The 16,212-nt window shown below is 72.7% G+C and overlaps 1 protein-coding gene across 1 annotated transcript in view; it reads right to left on the reverse strand.

Moving 5' to 3' along the window:
• Nucleotides 1-1,621: 1,621 nt before the first annotated feature.
• Nucleotides 1,622-16,212, reverse strand: part of ARHGEF1 (Rho guanine nucleotide exchange factor 1) — a 29,088-nt gene continuing 14,497 nt past the window's right edge. Inside the window, 17 exon segments of the mRNA XM_089772761.1 lie at nucleotides 1,622-1,775; nucleotides 1,854-2,005; nucleotides 2,982-3,143; nucleotides 3,326-3,469; nucleotides 4,378-4,445; nucleotides 4,977-5,084; nucleotides 5,882-5,969; nucleotides 6,405-6,572; nucleotides 8,293-8,368; nucleotides 8,749-8,826; nucleotides 9,490-9,590; nucleotides 10,330-10,444; nucleotides 10,655-10,780; nucleotides 12,921-13,003; nucleotides 13,092-13,238; nucleotides 13,323-13,507; nucleotides 13,619-14,268. Of these exon segments, the coding sequence (XP_089628887.1) occupies nucleotides 1,698-1,775; nucleotides 1,854-2,005; nucleotides 2,982-3,143; nucleotides 3,326-3,469; nucleotides 4,378-4,445; nucleotides 4,977-5,084; nucleotides 5,882-5,969; nucleotides 6,405-6,572; nucleotides 8,293-8,368; nucleotides 8,749-8,826; nucleotides 9,490-9,590; nucleotides 10,330-10,444; nucleotides 10,655-10,780; nucleotides 12,921-13,003; nucleotides 13,092-13,238; nucleotides 13,323-13,507; nucleotides 13,619-14,268 (2,529 nt within the window). The 3' untranslated portion in view covers nucleotides 1,622-1,697.

Genomic DNA, 16,212 nt, shown 5'->3' on the forward strand with positions numbered 1-16,212 from the left:
GCGGGGGAGGGGCACATAACCCCCCCCCCCCATCTCCGCACAAGCGCCTCCTTAAAAAGCAGAATTGGAAACATTCTGAAAATACTTTAAAAAAAGACAGAATCCTGGGCAGGGGGGGGCAGAGAGGCAGGAGTTGGGGGGGGCACCCTGAAATCAGCAGGGGGGGGAGGGGATTGCTACCGGTTTGCTGCAAGCAAAGGAAGCCCTTGGAGGAGCCGTCCACGGGGGGAGGGGGATACAAGGGGACGAGGGTCCCTCCCCCATCACCCGCCCCCCTTGAAACGGCCCAAGCTAAGCGCTCAGCTCGCGGGCCAGCCCCCCCCAGGCTGGGCTCAGCCCCCCCCCCCCCCCCCGCCCTGTCCTATAAAGCACAAATATAAAAATATCCCAGCAAAAGCTAAACACTAGGCCCTGTCTGAACAGGGCTCTGGGGCTGGGCCCTAAGGCACATGGCAGAGGAATGGGGGTCCCCTCCCAGAGGCACTGGTCAGCCACAGCGCCCCCCGTTGGCAGGCCCCAGAACAGCACCGCCCCATGGGGCGGCTGCGCAGAGGAAGGGGACGTGGCGTTCCCGGCCCTGTGGATGGGGGCAGGTACGTGAGTTTTCTGGAAGGAATTTGGGGTGAGCCCCACGCAGGGCTGTCCTGTGGCTGGGGGCTGAGGCAGCCCCCCCAATATCCCCAGGGTCCCAGGCGAATCCAGGCTCTGTATGCGGGGCCCAGAGCGGGTCCTGCCGAAGAGACACGCCCCACTCCTTCCAGTGGCCAGCGGAGCCCTGTGGGGGCTGCAGAGACAGAAACCCTCAGCTTAGAACCCCCCAATCAACGCAGAGCACCAGGGCTGGGCTGAATGCTCCCCACATCCCCGCCCCCCTCCCCATGTCGCCTCCTGGCTCCCTCCACGTCCCGAGCCCCCCCGCCCCGCTCCCCACATCCCCGCCCCCCTCCCCATGTCGCCTCCTGGCTCCCTCCGCGTCCCGAGCCCCCCCGCCCCGCTCCCCACATCCCCGCCCCCCTCCCCATGTCGCCTCCTGGCTCCCTCCGCGTCCCGAGCCCCCCCGCCCCGCACCCCACATCCCCGCCCCCCTCCCCATGTCGCCTCCTGGCTCCCTCCGCGTCCTGAGCCCCCCGCCCCGCTCCCCACATCCCCGCCCCCCTCCCCATGTCGCCTCCTGGCTCCCTCCGCGTCCCGAGCCCCCCCGCCCCGCTCCCCACATCCCCGCCCCCCTCCCCATGTCGCCTCCTGGCTCCCTCCACGTCCCGAGCCCTCCCGCCCCGCTCCCCACATCCCCGCCCCCCTCCCCATGTCGCCTCCTGGCTCCCTCCACGTCTGGAGCCCCCTGCCCCGCTCCTCACCCCCCTCCCCATGTCGCCTCCTGGCTCCCGCTGCCTCCCTCCATGTCCCAAGCCCCACGCCCTGCTCCCTCCCGGCTCCTGCTGCCTCCCACCCCCCATGTCCCGAGCCCCACTACCACCACCCCTGCCCCGCTCCCCATGTCGCCTCCCAGGCCCCCACCGTCTCCTGCCCCGCCGTGTCCCGAGCCCCCCCGCTCCACTTCCCACGTCACCTCTCGGCCCCCCCATCCCTGCCTCCCTTCCAATGTCGCCTCCCAGCCACTCCCCGGGCCCCCCAGGGCTGATGGGCAAGGCCCAGCCCCCCCGCCGGGCCCCTGCCCCACCTGTGTCCGTGGCTGCCCCTCACGTGCAGCTGGGCGCGGCGTCGGAGCTGTGCTTCGCCAGAAGCTGCTGCAGCTGGGAGTAGCCCTCCTCCATGTCCTGGGGGGGTTCAGCAGTGAGAACTTGCTCCCCTTCCCCACTCCCTGACTCCCCCAAGGCCCGGCAGCCCCCCTGTACCTTCAGCCTGAGGACAGTCTCCTCCAGCTGCTGGAAGTGGAGACGCAGGCCCTCCCGCTGCTGGGGGGCCAGGACGAGGGTGGAGGCGGGTCCCTCCCCGGCCGGGGGCCGCGACCCCCAATCCACAGAGCTGGGGCCATTCGGGGCCTCCCCTGGCAGAGAACAAGGGAGTCAGGTCAGTCCAGCCTCCCAAGCAGACTCCCCCCACCCCCCCGCCCGATGGCATGTCCCAGCATGCATCTCTGCCCCCGTGCCCCAGCTCCCATGGCCCCTGTCACGAGTGTGGGGGAGTCCCGGCCCTCCCCGTCTCCCCCGCCCCCCAGCCAGAGGGGACTCTCCGGTGGCAGGTAGAAGAGAAGGTCTGTCGGGTCCCAGGACTTGTCACAGGAGCCAGGCGCAGCCAGCACAGCCCGCGGGGGGGGGGGGGGGGGGGGGAACAGAGCCAGCGTCCTGCCCCCCAGCCAGCTGAAAACTAACACACACCCACCAACTCCCCCAGCCCACCCCCCCAGTCCTGCGGCCCAGCCCCTGGCCCTATCGCTGTCACTGGGCCTCAGGCCTGAACCTGCTTCCCCAGTGAGTCGCACCCGGCCCCCCCCCATGCTGCAGTGCCCGGGGAAACTGAGGCACAGACACACACAGTCCCTCCAGAAGCGCACAGGGCCCCAGACTCACACCCCACACAGCAGCTGGTGAATACAGGGGCTGCAAGAGTGAACACAGTGCCCACTAGGGAACAGCCCCCTTCCCAGCAGCCCCCGCTCCCATGGCCCCCCCATGTCCCAGCAGCCCCCGCTCCCATGGCCCCCCTTCCCAGCAGCGCCTGCTCCCATGGCCCCCCCTTCCCAGCAGCCCCCGCTCCCATGGCCCCCCCATGTCCCAGCAGCGCCTGCTCCCATGGCCCCCCCATTTCCCAGCAGCCCCCACTCCCATGGCCCCCCATGTCCCAGCAGCCCCCGCTCCCATGGCCCCCCCTTCCCAGCAGCCCCCGCTCCCATGGCCCCCCCATATTCCAGCAGCCCCCGCTCCCATGGCCCCCCCTTCCCAGCAGCGCCTGCTCCCATGGCCCCCCCTTCCCAGCAGCCCCCGCTCCCATGGCCCCCCCTTCCCCGCAGGCTGTTCTCGTACCTGGTGGCTCCCCCTCGCTCCTGGTGCCGGCGTCTCTCTCCTGAGCCTCGTCTCCGGTGCCCCTGTTCTCCGGCGCCCGGTGCCAGGCGTCCCCAGGGGAGCCAGGGTCCCCGTCCTCTGGCAGGGGGGGCTCCCCAAGCAGCAGCCTCTTCAGTGCCACCACTGCGGGGAGGGGCAGATGTGGGGGTTCCCTCCACAGGCCCCCGCCCCCGCTGGGCCGCCAGGATGTGACCCAAGGCCCAGCAGCTTGGTGGCTCCGGGCCCAGCCCTGCTCCCGGCCATGGGCCAGGCTGCTCCCCCTGCGCCCCCCAGGGAGTGGGACAGGAGGAGGGGGGGGGTCTCACCTCTCTCCAGCGCAGCCTCAGCCAAGGCCTCCTCGCCCGCCGCCCGGGGCTTGTGCAGCAGCAGCAGCTCCGCCAGCGTCCGCTCCGGGTCCTTCTCCAGCTTCTCAAACACGGCCCCCTCCGGCGCCCCGTCCTTCTCCCGCTCTGGGGGCAGGGCACAGTCACCCAGGGCCCCTGTGGGCCCCCAGCACCCCCCCTCCGGCGCCCCGTCCTTCTCCCGCTCTGGGGGCAGGGCACAGTCACCCAGGGCCCCTGTGGGCCCCCAGCGCCCCCCCTCCGGCGCCCCGTCCTTCTCCCGCTCTGGGGGCAGGGCACAGTCACCCAGGACCCCTGTGGGCCCCCAGCGCCCCCCCTCCGGCGCCCCGTCCTTCTCCCGCTCTGGGGGCAGGGCACAGTCACCCAGGACCCCTGTGGGCCCCCAGCGCCCCCCCTCCGGCGCCCCGTCCTTCTCCCGCTCTGGGGGCAGGGCACAGTCACCCAGGGCCCCTGTGGGCCCCCAGCACCCCCCCTCCGGCGCCCCGTCCTTCTCCCGCTCTGGGGGCAGGGCACAGTCACCCAGGACCCCTGTGGGCCCCCAGCGCCCCCCCTCCGGCGCCCCGTCCTTCTCCCGCTCTGGGGGCAGGGCACAGTCACCCAGGGCCCCTGTGGGCCCCCAGCGCCCCCCCCTCCGGCGCCCCGTCCTTCTCCCGCTCTGGGGGCAGGGCACAGTCACCCAGGGCCCCTGTGGGCCCCCAGCACCCCCCCTCCGGCGCCCCGTCCTTCTCCCGCTCTGGGGGCAGGGCACAGTCACCCAGGGCCCCTGTAGGCCCCCAGCACCCCCCCTCCGGCGCCCCGTCCTTCTCCCGCTCTGGGGGCAGGGCACAGTCACCCAGGGCCCCTGTGGGCCCCATAGAACCAGGAATCCTGTCCCAGCCCAGCCACCACGGAGCCCACGTGTCCTGATCCCTCCCCACCAGCTCAGGTACCTCCTGTCCCCACCCAGCCCCCCTGCTTTGGCCGGGGGGGGTCAGGGAGAGAGGAGCCAGGGGCAGAGGCAGATTTGGCCCCCTCACCGTCCACGGGTAGCGTCTCCTTGGCAGGATTCCCGTTCTCCGAACTGCTCAGCAGCGGCTCCCGGTAGCTATGGGGTGCGGGGGTGGGGGGGTGTCAGCAGAGATAGAAAGAACAAGGCCCCCCCATCCCCATCCCTCCAGAGCTGCAGGTCAGGCCACGTCCTACTCTGCCCCCATGTAAACGTCCCGCCCCAGAGCCAGCCGCACCCCAGCGCCGGGCCAGGGGTCCCTGTACAGCCAGCCCCTCCCCCACCCCAGAGCCAGCCGCACCCCAGCGCCGGGCCAGGGGTCCCTGTACAGCCAGCCCCTCCCCCACCCCAGAGCCAGCCGCACCCCAGAGCCAGCCGCACCCCAGCACCGGGCCAGGGGTCCCTGTACAGCCAGCCCCTGCCCCACCCCAGAGCCAGCCGCACCCCAGCGCCGGGCCAGGGGTCCCTGTACAGCCAGCCCCTGCCCCACCCCAGAGCCAGCCGCACCCCAGCGCCGGGCCAGGGGTCCCTGTACAGCCAGCCCCTCCCCCACCCCAGAGCCAGCTGCACCCCAGCGCCAGGGGAGGGGTCCCCGTACAGCTGGCCCCCCCTGCCTTCTGCACTCACTACCTGGGGCTGTGTGGGGCCGACAGGCTCTGCCCAGAACGACGTGGTTTGAGGCGACCAACTTCTGGCAGCTTGAGAGACCCGGCCGTGTCGCTGATCAGAGCGCACCAGCTACCGGAGCAGAGACGGTGAGACCAGCCGGCGCCCCCCACTCCCGACACAGCCCCTGCCCCCAGCCCTGCCGGGGCCCCCCACTCCCGACACAGCCCCTGCCCCCAGCCCTGCCGGCACCCCCCACTCCCGACACAGCCCCTGCCCCCAGCCCTGCCGGGGCCCCCCACTCCCGACACAGCCCCTGCCCCCAGCCCTGCCGGGGCCCCCCACTCCCGACACAGCCCCTGCCCCCAGCCCTGCCGGCACCCCCCACTCCCGACACAGCCCCTGCCCCCAGCCCTGCCGGGGCCCCCCACTCCCGACACAGCCCCTGCCCCCAGCCCTGCCGGGGCCCCCCACTCCCGACACAGCCCCTGCCCCCAGCCCTGCCGGGGCCCCCCACTCCCGACACAGCCCCTGCCCCCAGCCCTGCCGGGGCCCCCCACTCCCGACACAGCCCCTGCCCCCAGCCCTGCCGGGGCCCCCCACTCCCGACACAGCCCCTGCCCCCAGCCCTGCCGGGGCCCCCCACTCCCACCCTGCAGCCCCCCGCCCAGCTCTTCCAGGGCCCCCCACTCCCGACACACAGACTCCCGACCCCCAGCCCTGCTGGGGCCCCCCCACTCCCGCCCTGCAGCCCCCCGCCCAGCCCTGCCTGGGCCCCCCACGCCCGACACACAGCCCTCCGTCCCCCCAGCCAGCCTTTCCAGGACCCCCCACTCCTGAAACACAGCCCCTGCCCCCGCCCCCCACCCCTGATGAGGCCCCCCCTCCCACCCTGCAGCCCCCCCCAGCCCTCCCCGGACGACACCCACTTCTTTCTCTCGGACACACTCTGGGCCACCAGCTCGTAGATCTGCGCTCCGTTCTCCCAGCTGAAGATGACGTAAAAGGCCTTGTGGTCTGGGAGGAGCAGGGGCCAATCAGAGGGGGCCCCTGTGTCCACGCAGCCCCCCCGGCCCTACCCAGCGGCCCCCCCATCAGCGCCCCGGGGGGGGGGAGGACTAAACTACCCACAATGCACTGGGGCAGCCTGCCCAGCAGTGATTGGCTCAGACTCTGCAGAGCCAGGCATCAAACACGGGTGCATCCTCACCGCCTGGGGCAAGAGTGGGGTCAGGGCCCCCCCCGCTGACCCCCCAGCCCCCTGCCGCCCAGGGCTTCCCCCCCGCTGCCTCCAAGGGCCCCCCAGGCTTCCCCCTGGGTCCCCCCCACTGCTTCCCAGAACCCCCCAACTGCCTCCTGGTTCCCCGCTGCTGCCTCCCAGGGCCCCCCAGGCTTCCCCCTGGCTGCCCCCTGGATCCTCCCCGCTGCCTCCCCGGGCCCCCAGCTGCCGACCTGTGGCCACCTCCCGGGTCATGGCGGAGCGGAGCTTGATGATGGGGCTCAGGACCTGGCGGGCCTCGGGCACCGGGCCGGCCGGGCGGCTGTGGCAGCGAAGAACCAGCCGCTCCTCCTGTCGCTGCAGCAGCACCAGGATGTCGTCCAGCAGCAGCACGTGCACCTCTGGGGGCAGGGCGGGGTCAGCCAAGGGGCTGCCCTTGCCCCCCACGTGGGCCCTGGCCCCGCCCTGGCCCCATCTGCCTCAGCCAACACACCCACCGCCCTCCCCATGCCAAACGGGGGGGTTCCGGTGGGCTGCGTGCCTCAGTTTCCCTGTGCGCTGCAGTGTAAGGAGCTGGGGGACCCGGCGTGACCTCACCGCGCAGACAGCGGCTTGAAGGGAGCAGCCAGGTCTGGCCGGGGGCACGACGGGGCCCAGGGACCGACCAGCCGGTGTGGGGGCCAAAGCACAGGACGGGACCCAGGACGGGGGGATGGGACACACCCGGCTGGCTGGTCGGAGGCCTGAGAGCAGCTCTGGCTGGGTCAGACCCTCCTGGGTGACTAGCTAGAGGCCCTGTCCTGGAGATGGGGTCCCCCAAAAGGGCCACAGCAGAGCCCCAATGCCGGGGGCCCAGCCCCTGAAAGGGCTGTCACATGGGGGCTCCTCCGGAGGGATGCAGGGAGGCCGTGTTCCCTAGTGGGCGCTGTATCACGCTCGCAGCCCCTGTCTTCGCTGGTGTGGGAGTCTGGGGCCCTGTGCGCTTCTGGAGGGACTGTGTGTGTCTGTGCCTCAGTTTCCCCGGGCACTGCAGCATTGGGGGGGGGGGCGGGCGCGACTCACTGGGGAGCAGGTTCAGCCTGAGGTCCAGTGACAGCGATAGCACCAGGGGCCGGGCAGCAGGACGGGGGGGAGCAGCCTCGGGGGCTGGGGCCAGTTGCTGAGTTAGTTTTCAGCTGGCTGAGGGAGGGGGGGCTCTTGCTGTCCTGGGGGGGCAGGGCCCTGGCTCTAGACCCCCCCCCCCGGGCTGTGCTGGCTGCGCCTGGCTCCTGTAACAAGCCCTGGGACCCGACAGACCTTCTCTTCTACCTGCCGCCTGAGAGTCCCCTCTGGCTGCGGGTGTGGGGCAGGGCCCAGAGATTTCCCCACACTCAGTGACACAATTTCCCCACGGCTCCAGCCCCCTAATGTTCCCACAGATCCTGGAGAGTCCCCCGGCCCCTCCCAGCCAGCACTGCCCACTGCCCCCCCGACCCCTCCCAGCCACGGCTCCCCACTGCCCCCCCCAGCCTCCGCTCCCCACTGCCCCCCCGGCCCCTCCCAGCCTCCGCTCCCCACTGACCCCCGGCCCCTCCCAGCCACCGCTCCCCACTGCCCCCCCGGCCCCTCCAAGCCACCGCTCCCCACTGACCCCCGGCCCCTCCCAGCCACCGCTCCCCACTGCCCCCCCAGCCTCCGCTCCCCACTGCCCCCCCGGCCCCTCCCAGCCACCGCTCCCCACTGCCCCCCCAGCCTCCGCTCCCCACTGCCCCCCCGGCCCCTCCCAGCCACCGCTCCCCACTGCCCCCCCCAGCCTCCGCTCCCCACTGCCCCCCCCGGCCCCTCCCAGCCACCGCTCCCCACTGACCCCCGGCCCCTCCCAGCCACCACTCCCCACTGCCCCCCCGGCCCCTCCCAGCCACCGCTCCCCACTGCGCCCCCAGCCTCCGCTCCCCACTGCCCCCCAGGGCCCTCCCAGCCACCGCTCCCCACTGCCCCCCCAGTCCCTCCCAGCCACCGCTCCCCACTGCCCCCTCGGCCCCTCCCAGCCACCGCTCCCCACTGCCCCCCCAGCCCCTCCCAGCCACCGCTCCCCACTGACCCCCAGCCCCTCCCAGCCTGGCCCCCCAGCCCATCACTCACCCACTGCCTTGTCTCTGCTGACGCGCCAGGTCAGGGGCCCCTCGTGCACCAGGTTCCGCGTGGTGATATCCGTGTTCTGGGGGGACCCAGTTAGAAGGGAGCAGCCCTGAACCCCAGGCAGAACCCCTCCCCCTCTTCCCTCTGTCCCCAACCCAGCCCCCGCCCCCACCTGTCTGCGCCCCCAGCCAGCCCCCTGTCCCTAATCCAGCCCCTCGCCCCCACCTGCCTGTGCCCCCAGCCAGCCCCCTGTCCCTAACCCAGCCCCCGCCCCCACCTGCCTGCGCCCCCAGCCAGCCCCCTGTCCCCAACCCAGCTCCCAACCAGCCCCCCACCCCCACCTGTCTGCTCCCTTAACCAAGGCCCCGGCCCCCACCTGCCTGTGCGCCCAACCCAGCCCCCAATCAGCCCCCCCCACTCCTAAGCCCAGCTCCCCACACGCCGCCCAGCAAAGCCCACCTTGAACTCGCTCAGCAGCGGGTCTGTGCTCTGCTTCAGGTTGGAGAGATCCAAGCGCTTCTGGTAGTCCTTCAGCTTCTACGGGGGGGGGGGGGGGTGGTTAGCGCTGGGCAGGACAGACGGACAGAGGGGCCCGTGCACGTGGGCTGGGGCAGGACGTGGACGGACGCGCGGACAGACGGACAGAGGGGCCCGTGCACGGGGGCTGGGGCAGGGCGCGGACGGACGGACAGAGGGGCCCGTGCACGGGGGCTGGGGCAGGGCGCGGACGGACGGATGGACAGACGGACAGAGGGGCCCGTGCACGGGGGCTGGGGCAGGGCGCGGACGGACGGATGGACAGACGGACAGAGGGGCCCGTGCACGGGGGCTGGGGCAGGGCGCGGACGGACGGACAGAGGGGCCCGTGCATGGGGGCTGGGGCAGGGCGCGGACGGACGGACGGACAGAGGGGCCCGTGCATGGGGACTGGGGCAGGGCGCGGACAGACGGACGGACGGAGGGAGGGGCCCGTGCACGGGGGCTGGGGCAGGGTGCGGACGGACGGACAGAGGGGCCCGTGCATGGGGACTGGGGCAGGGTGCGGACGGACGGACGGAGGGAGGGGCCCGTGCACGTGGGCTGGGGCAGGGTGTGGACGGACGGAGGGACAGACGGACGGAGGGAGGGAGGGGCCCATGCACGGGGGCTGGGGCAGGGCGCGGACGGACGGACGGGGGGGGGGGGCAGCGGGCGACTCACCATGAGGTTCTCCATGTGCCGCACCTCCTGGTTGACGTGGTTGAGGATTTGCCGGCAGCAATCGGCCGCGCGCTGGACCTTCGCCTGCTCCTCTTCCTCCTCTGGGGGCGTGGGCCTGGTCAGTGCCCCGCCCCCAGCCGGCCTTGCCCCGCCCCCAGCCAGCCCCTCCCCGCCAGCTGGCCCCGCCCCCAGCCGGCCCCTCCCCGCCAGCTGGCCCCACCCCCAGCCGGCCTTGCCCCGCCCCCAGCCGGCCCCTCCCCGCCAGCTGGCCCCTCCCCCAGCCGGCCTTGCCCCGCCCCCAGCCGGCCCCTCCCCGCCAGCTGGCCCCTCCCCCAGCCGGCCTTGCCCCGCCCCCAGCCAGCCCCCCCCGCCAGCGGGCCTGTCCCAACCGGCCCCTCTCCCGCCCCCCAGCTGGCCCCTCCCCCAGCCGACCCCTCCCCGCCAGCTGGCCCCTCCCCCAGCCGACCCCTCCCCGCCAGCTAGCCCTGTCCCAATCAGCCCCTCTCTCGTCCCCCCGCCTGCCGGCCCCATCCCAACCAGCCCTTCCCCCGCCCCCCAGCCGGCCCCTCCCCGCCAGCTGGCCCCTCCCCCAGCTGGCCTTGCCCCGCCCCCAGCCAGCCCCTCCCCGCCAGCTGGCCTTGCCCCGCCCCCAGCCAGCCCCTCCCCGCCAGCTGGCCCCTCCCCCAGCCGGCCTTGCCCCTCCCCCAGCCGACCCCTCCCCGCCAGCTAGCCCTGTCCCAATCAGCCCCTCTCTCGTCCCCCGCCTGCCGGCCATCCCAACCGGCCCTTCCCCCGCCCCCCAGCCGGCCCCTCCTCGCCCGGTCCCTCCCCCCCACCCACCCGTGCACTTGGCGATGTTCTCCAGCAGCAGGGGGTACTTGGTGAGCCGCTGCATCTCGGTGGGGATTATGTCCTTCAGCTGCAGCCGCCGGCACCGCGCCAGGCTCTCCGCCTCCTGCGGGAACAGGCCGGCTGGGCCCCGGGCCACACCAGGACTGGGGCGCCCCTCGCAGAGACGGGGCAGCTGGTGGGGGAGGGGAGGGAAGGGGAGGGCGGGGCCAGAGGCAGGGCATGGGGGGCTGGGAGAGGGCGGGGCCAGGGAGTGTGGGGGGGGCAGGGCTGCTGGGGGGCAGGCAGGGCCGGGGTTGGGAGGGGCCGGGGGTACCTGGATGAACTGGCTGAAGCGAGGCTCCTTGCGCTGCTTGGCCTTGAGCTGCTCCAGCGCGAAGGACTGGCGGCTGCAGAACCGGGACGAGATCTTCTGGAACCAGCCGCCCTCCGGCCCGTCAAACTGTGGGGCAGGGGGTGTCAACTGCCTGCAGCTCTGCGCCCGTCCCAGGGTCCCTGCCTCCAGCCCCACAGCCTGTCCTGGGCCCACCGATCCCCCCGGCCCCGGGAAACCGGCCCCCCCTTCCCCGCCCTACCTGGGTAACCGGCCCCCATCCCTCCCCAGCCCCCCCGTACCCGGGAAACCGGCCCCCCCCGTTCCCCGCCTGTACCCAGGTAACCGGCCCCCCTGTTCCCCCGCCCGTACCCGGGAAACCGGCCCCATCCCTACCCAGCCCCCCCGTACCCGGGTAACCGGCCCCCCTGTTCCCCGCCTGTACCCGGGAAACCGGCCCCCCCTTCCTCCCCCGTACCCAGGTAACCGGCCCCCCCCGTTCCCCCGCCCGTACCCGGGAAACCGGCCCCATCCCTCCCCAGCCCCCCCGTACCCGGGAAACCGGCCCCCCCCGTTCCCCGCCTGTACCCGGGAAACCGGCCCCCCCTTCCCCGCCCTACCTGGGTAACCGGCCCCCCTCCCTCCCCAGCCCCCCCGTACCCGGGAAACCGGCCCCCCCTTCCCCGCCCTACCTGGGTAACCGGCCCCCATCCCTCCCCAGCCCCCCCGTACCCGGGTAACCGGCCCCCCCCGTTCCCCGCCTGTACCCGGGAAACCGGCCCCCCCTTCCCCGCCCTACCTGGGTAACCGGCCCCCATCCCTCCCCAGCCCCCCCGTACCCGGGAAACCGGCCCCCCCTTCCCCGCCCTACCTGGGTAACCGGCCCCCATCCCTCCCCAGCCCCCCCGTACCCGGGAAACCGGCCCCCCCTTCCCCGCCCTACCTGGGTAACCGGCCCCATCCCTACCCAGCCCCCCCGTACCCGGGAAACCGGCCCCCCCCCCCGTTCCCCGCCTGTACCCAGGTAACCGGCCCCCCCGTTCCCCCGCCCGTACCCGGGAAACCGGCCCCATCCCTACCCAGCCCCCCCGTACCCGGGTAACCGGCCCCCCCCGTTCCCCGCCTGTACCCGGGAAACCGGCCCCCCCTTCCTCCCCGTACCCAGGTAACCGGCCCCCCGTTCCCCCGCCCGTACCCAGGAAACCGGCCCCATCCCTACCCAGCCCCCCCGTACCCGGGTAACCGGCCCCCCCGTTCCCCGCCTGTACCCGGGAAACCGGCCCCCCCTTCCTCCCCGTACCCAGGTAACCGGCCCCCCCGTTCCCCGCCCGTACCCAGGAAACCGGCCCCCCCCTTCCTCCCCCGTACCCAGGTAACCGGCCCCCCCGTTCCCCCGCCCGTACCCAGGTAACCGGCCCCCCCGTTCCCCCGCCCGTACCCAGGTAACCGGCCCCCCCTTCCCCGCCTGTACCCGGGAAACCGGCCCCCCCTTCCTCCCCCGTACCCAGGTAACCGGCCCCCCCGTTCACCCGCCCGTACCCGGGTAACCGGCCCCCCCTTCCCCGCCCTACCTGGGTAACCAGCCCCCATCCCTCCCCAGCCCCCCCGTACCCGGGTAACCGGCCCCCCCCGTTCCCCGCCTGTACCCGGGAAACCGGCCCCCCCCCCTTCCCCGCCCGTACCCAGGAAACCGGCCCCCCCTTCCCCGCCCGTACCCGGGTAACCGGCCCCATCCCTACCCAGCCCCCCCATACCCAGGTAACAGGCCCCCCCGTACCCGGGTAACCGGCCCCATCCCGCCCCAACCCCCCCATACCCGGGTAACCGGCCCCCCCCCCCTTCCTCCCCCGTACCCGGGTAACCGGCCCCTTCCCCGCCTGTACCCGGGAAACCGGCCCCCCCTTCCCCGCCCTACCTGGGTAACCGGCCCCCCATCCCTCCCCAGCCCCCCTGTACCTGGGTAACCGGCCCCCCCGTTCCCCGCCCGTACCCGGGTAACCGGCCCCCCTTCCCCGCCCTACCTGGGTAACCAGCCCCCCATCCCTCCCCAGCCCCCCCGGACCCGGGTAACCGGCCCCCCCATTCCCCACTCGTACCCGGGAAACCGGCCCCCCCTTCCCCGCCCGTACCCGGGTAACCGGCCCCATCCCTACCCAGCCCCCCCATACCCAGGTAACCGGCCCCCCATACCCGGGTAACCGGCCCCCCATCCCTCCCCAGCCCCCCCGTACATGGGTAATCGGCCCCCCTCCCTTCCCGGCCCCCCTACCCGGGCCAGCAGCGCGTCCCCGATCTCAGCGATGACACAGTCACTCTCCTCCCGAAGTTTCTTCAGACTCTCGAGAAAAAGGGCTGCGGGGGGGGGGGGGGGGTGTCAGAGCCAGTCAGTGCCCCAGCCCCTCCCCCGCCCTGGCCCCCAGGCCCAGCCCCCCCCGCTCACCGTGCGCCTCGATGAGGTCGTCCAGGCTGGGGAAGATGTTGGTGAGCTCCGTCTCCTGGAAGAAGCCCTCGCTGAGCAGCGGCTGGTAGAAAACCTCCAGCAGCACCCGCAGCATCCGCACGTGGGCGTGTTCAGTGAGGAACAGCTCTGGGGGGGGCGGGCGTCAGGGGGGCCTCCAGCCTGCCTCCCGTGGGGGCGGGGCCGGGGGCGGAGCCAGGGCTCCCCACTTACCGTTGATGACCTCCTGCCGCTTGACCTCGATTTTCTTCAGCCTGAGGAGGGCGTCGGGGGGGACGCGCTGGCGCCACGTGGGCGGCTCCGGCTCCGGCTCCAGCTCCACAACGCGCGGCTCAGTCTCCTCAGACTGGGGAGGCAGAAAGGACGGCGGGGGCTCCCCTCCCCCGGCCCCCCCCGGGCTCCAGGCTGTGGGGAGAAGAGGGCTGAGAGGCGGGAGAGCCGCCCCCTGGCTCCCCCAGATCTCTGCCCGTGGCCTGCCAAGGGTTCACCCAGGGGCTGGGGGCTCCGGCACCTACGTGACACTGCCGGGCCTCGGGCGCCCCTGCGCCAGGGGGGGTCTCTCCTGCAGCTCCCCGGCGCGGGCGGCTGCGTCCAGGTCCACGTCGCTGCGGGAACGCGGCTGCTTCCCCTTGGCTGAACCGCGCTGCGAGCGCTTCCGCTCGGCCACGCGCAGGCTCTCCGACCGGCCCAGCCTCCCCGGCAGCCTGTGGGCGCGGGAGCGGGGGACACCGCAGACGGGGGGCGCGACAAACCAGCCACGGACGGTGGGAGGCCACGGACGAGCCACGGACGGCAGGGGGCACGACAGACCAGCCACGGACGGCAGGGGGCACGACAGACCAGCCACGGATGGCAGGGGGCACGACAGACCAGCCACGGACGGTGGGAGGCCACGGACGAGCCACGGACGGCAGGGGGCACGACAGACCAGCCACGGACGGCAGGGGGCACGACAGACCAGCCACGGACGGCAGGGGGCACGACAGACCAGCCACGGATGGCAGGGGGCACGACAGACCAGCCACGGATGGCAGGGGGCACGACGGACCAGCCACGGATGGCAGGGGGCACGACGGACCACACACAGATGGCAGGGCCATGGACCAGCCACGGACAGGAGAGCATAGAGGGCATGATGGACCAGCGATGGGGGGGGGGATCAGGGTGCCACAGACCAGTCACAGATGGCAGGGGGGCAACAGACCAGCCACGGATGGCATGGGGCATGACAGACCAGCCACGGACAGCGGGGCGCCATGGACCAGTCACAGATGGCAGGGGGCATGAAGGACCAGCCACGGATGGCGGCGGGTGCGACGGACAAGCCACAAAAGAGGGGGCACAAAGGACCACACACAGATGGCAGGGCCATGGACCAGCCACGGAGGGCATGATGGACCAGCCATGGGGAGGGGAGCAGGGTGCCATGGACCAGTCACGAATGGAGGGGGCACGATGGACCAGCCACGGATGGCGGGAGGCACAACAGACCAGCCATGGATGAGGGGATGTAATGAACCAGCCACAGACAGGAGGCCACGGACCAGCCATGGATGGCGGGGCCATGGACCAGCCACAAACAGGGAGAGCAGAGGGCACGATGGAGCAGCCACGGAGAGGAGCGGGGCACCACGGACCAGCCACGGACGGGGGTGTGGACAGAGGAGCCCCAGATGGTGTCAGCCGCAGAGCCGGGAGGGGGATCACAAACCAACCACACAGAGCGGCAGAACCATCCAATCACAGAGAAGCCACAGAGGGCAGAAATGGACCAATGGGAGAAGCAAGGGGGTGGAGAAGCCATTGGGCAGCAAGGATTGGAAGACAAGGTCAGGCCCGGGGTGGAGATGGGGGGGGGTCAGACACCGGACCAGGGCCCCCACCATGCACCCGCCTCAGGGAGGGGCCATGCTACAGGCAGCATCAAGGGGCTTGAGGAATGCTATAGGGAACACAGGGGGTGCTGTAGGGGGCGCTGTGGGAAGCACTGGGGATGCTATGGGGCACTGGTGGTGCTGTACAGGTGCTGTGGGGAGCACTGGGGACGCTCTGGGGCACTGGGGGTGCTGTACAGGTGCTGTGGGGAGCACTGGGGACGCTATGGGGCACTGGGGGTGCTGTAGGGGGTGCTGTGGGGGGCACTGGGGACACTATGGGGCACTGGGGGTGCTGTAGGGGTGCTGTGGGGAGCACTGGGGACACTATGGGGCATTGGGGTGCTGTAGGGGTGCTGTGGGGAGCACTGGGGACGCTATGGGGCATTGGGGTGCTGTAGGGGTGCTGTGGGGAGCACTGGGGACGCTACGGGGCACTGGGGGTGCTGTAGGGGGTGCTGTAGGGGGCGCTGGGGACGCTATGGGGCACTGGGAGTGCAGTAGGGGGCGCTGTGGGGAGCACTGGGGACGCTATGGGGGTTGCTGTGGGGACCACTGGGGATGCTATGGGGCACTGGGGGTGCTGTGGGGAGCACTAGGGATCTATGGGGCACTGGGGGTGCTGTAGGGGTTGCTGTGGGGAGCACTGGGGATGCTATGCGGCACTGGGGGGAGCACTGGGGATGCTGTGGGGACACTGGAAGTGCTGGGGGCACTATGGGCTCATGGGGGCGCTATGGGGCACTGGGACTGCTGTAGGGGGCGCTGTGGGGAGCACTGGGGACGCTATGGGGACACTGGGGGAGCACTGGGGATGCTATGGGGACACTGGGGTGCTGTAGGGGGCACTGTGGGGAGCACTGGGGACGCTATGGGGCACTGGGGGTGCTGTAGGGGTGCTGTGGGGAGCACTGGGGACGCTATGGGGCATTGGGGTGCTGTAGGGGTGCTGTGGGGAGCACTGGGGACGCTATGGGGCACTGGGGGTGCTGTAGGGGTGCTGTGGGGAGCACTGGGGACGTTATGGGGCACTGGGGGTGCTGTGGGGAGCACTGGGGACGCTATGGGGCACTGGGGGTGCTGTAGGGGTGCTGTGGGGAGCACTGGGGACGCTATGGGGCACTGGGGGTGCTGTAGGGGTGCTGTGGGGAGCACTGGGGACGCTATGGGGCACTGGGGGTGCTGTAGGGGGTGCTGTGGGGAGCACTAGGGATCTATGGGGCACTGGG

The sequence above is a fragment of the Pelodiscus sinensis genome, chromosome 22, assembly GCF_052426305.1.
Source record: "Pelodiscus sinensis isolate ZL-2025 chromosome 22, ASM5242630v1, whole genome shotgun sequence".
Classification (NCBI taxonomy): Eukaryota; Metazoa; Chordata; order Testudines; family Trionychidae; genus Pelodiscus; species Pelodiscus sinensis.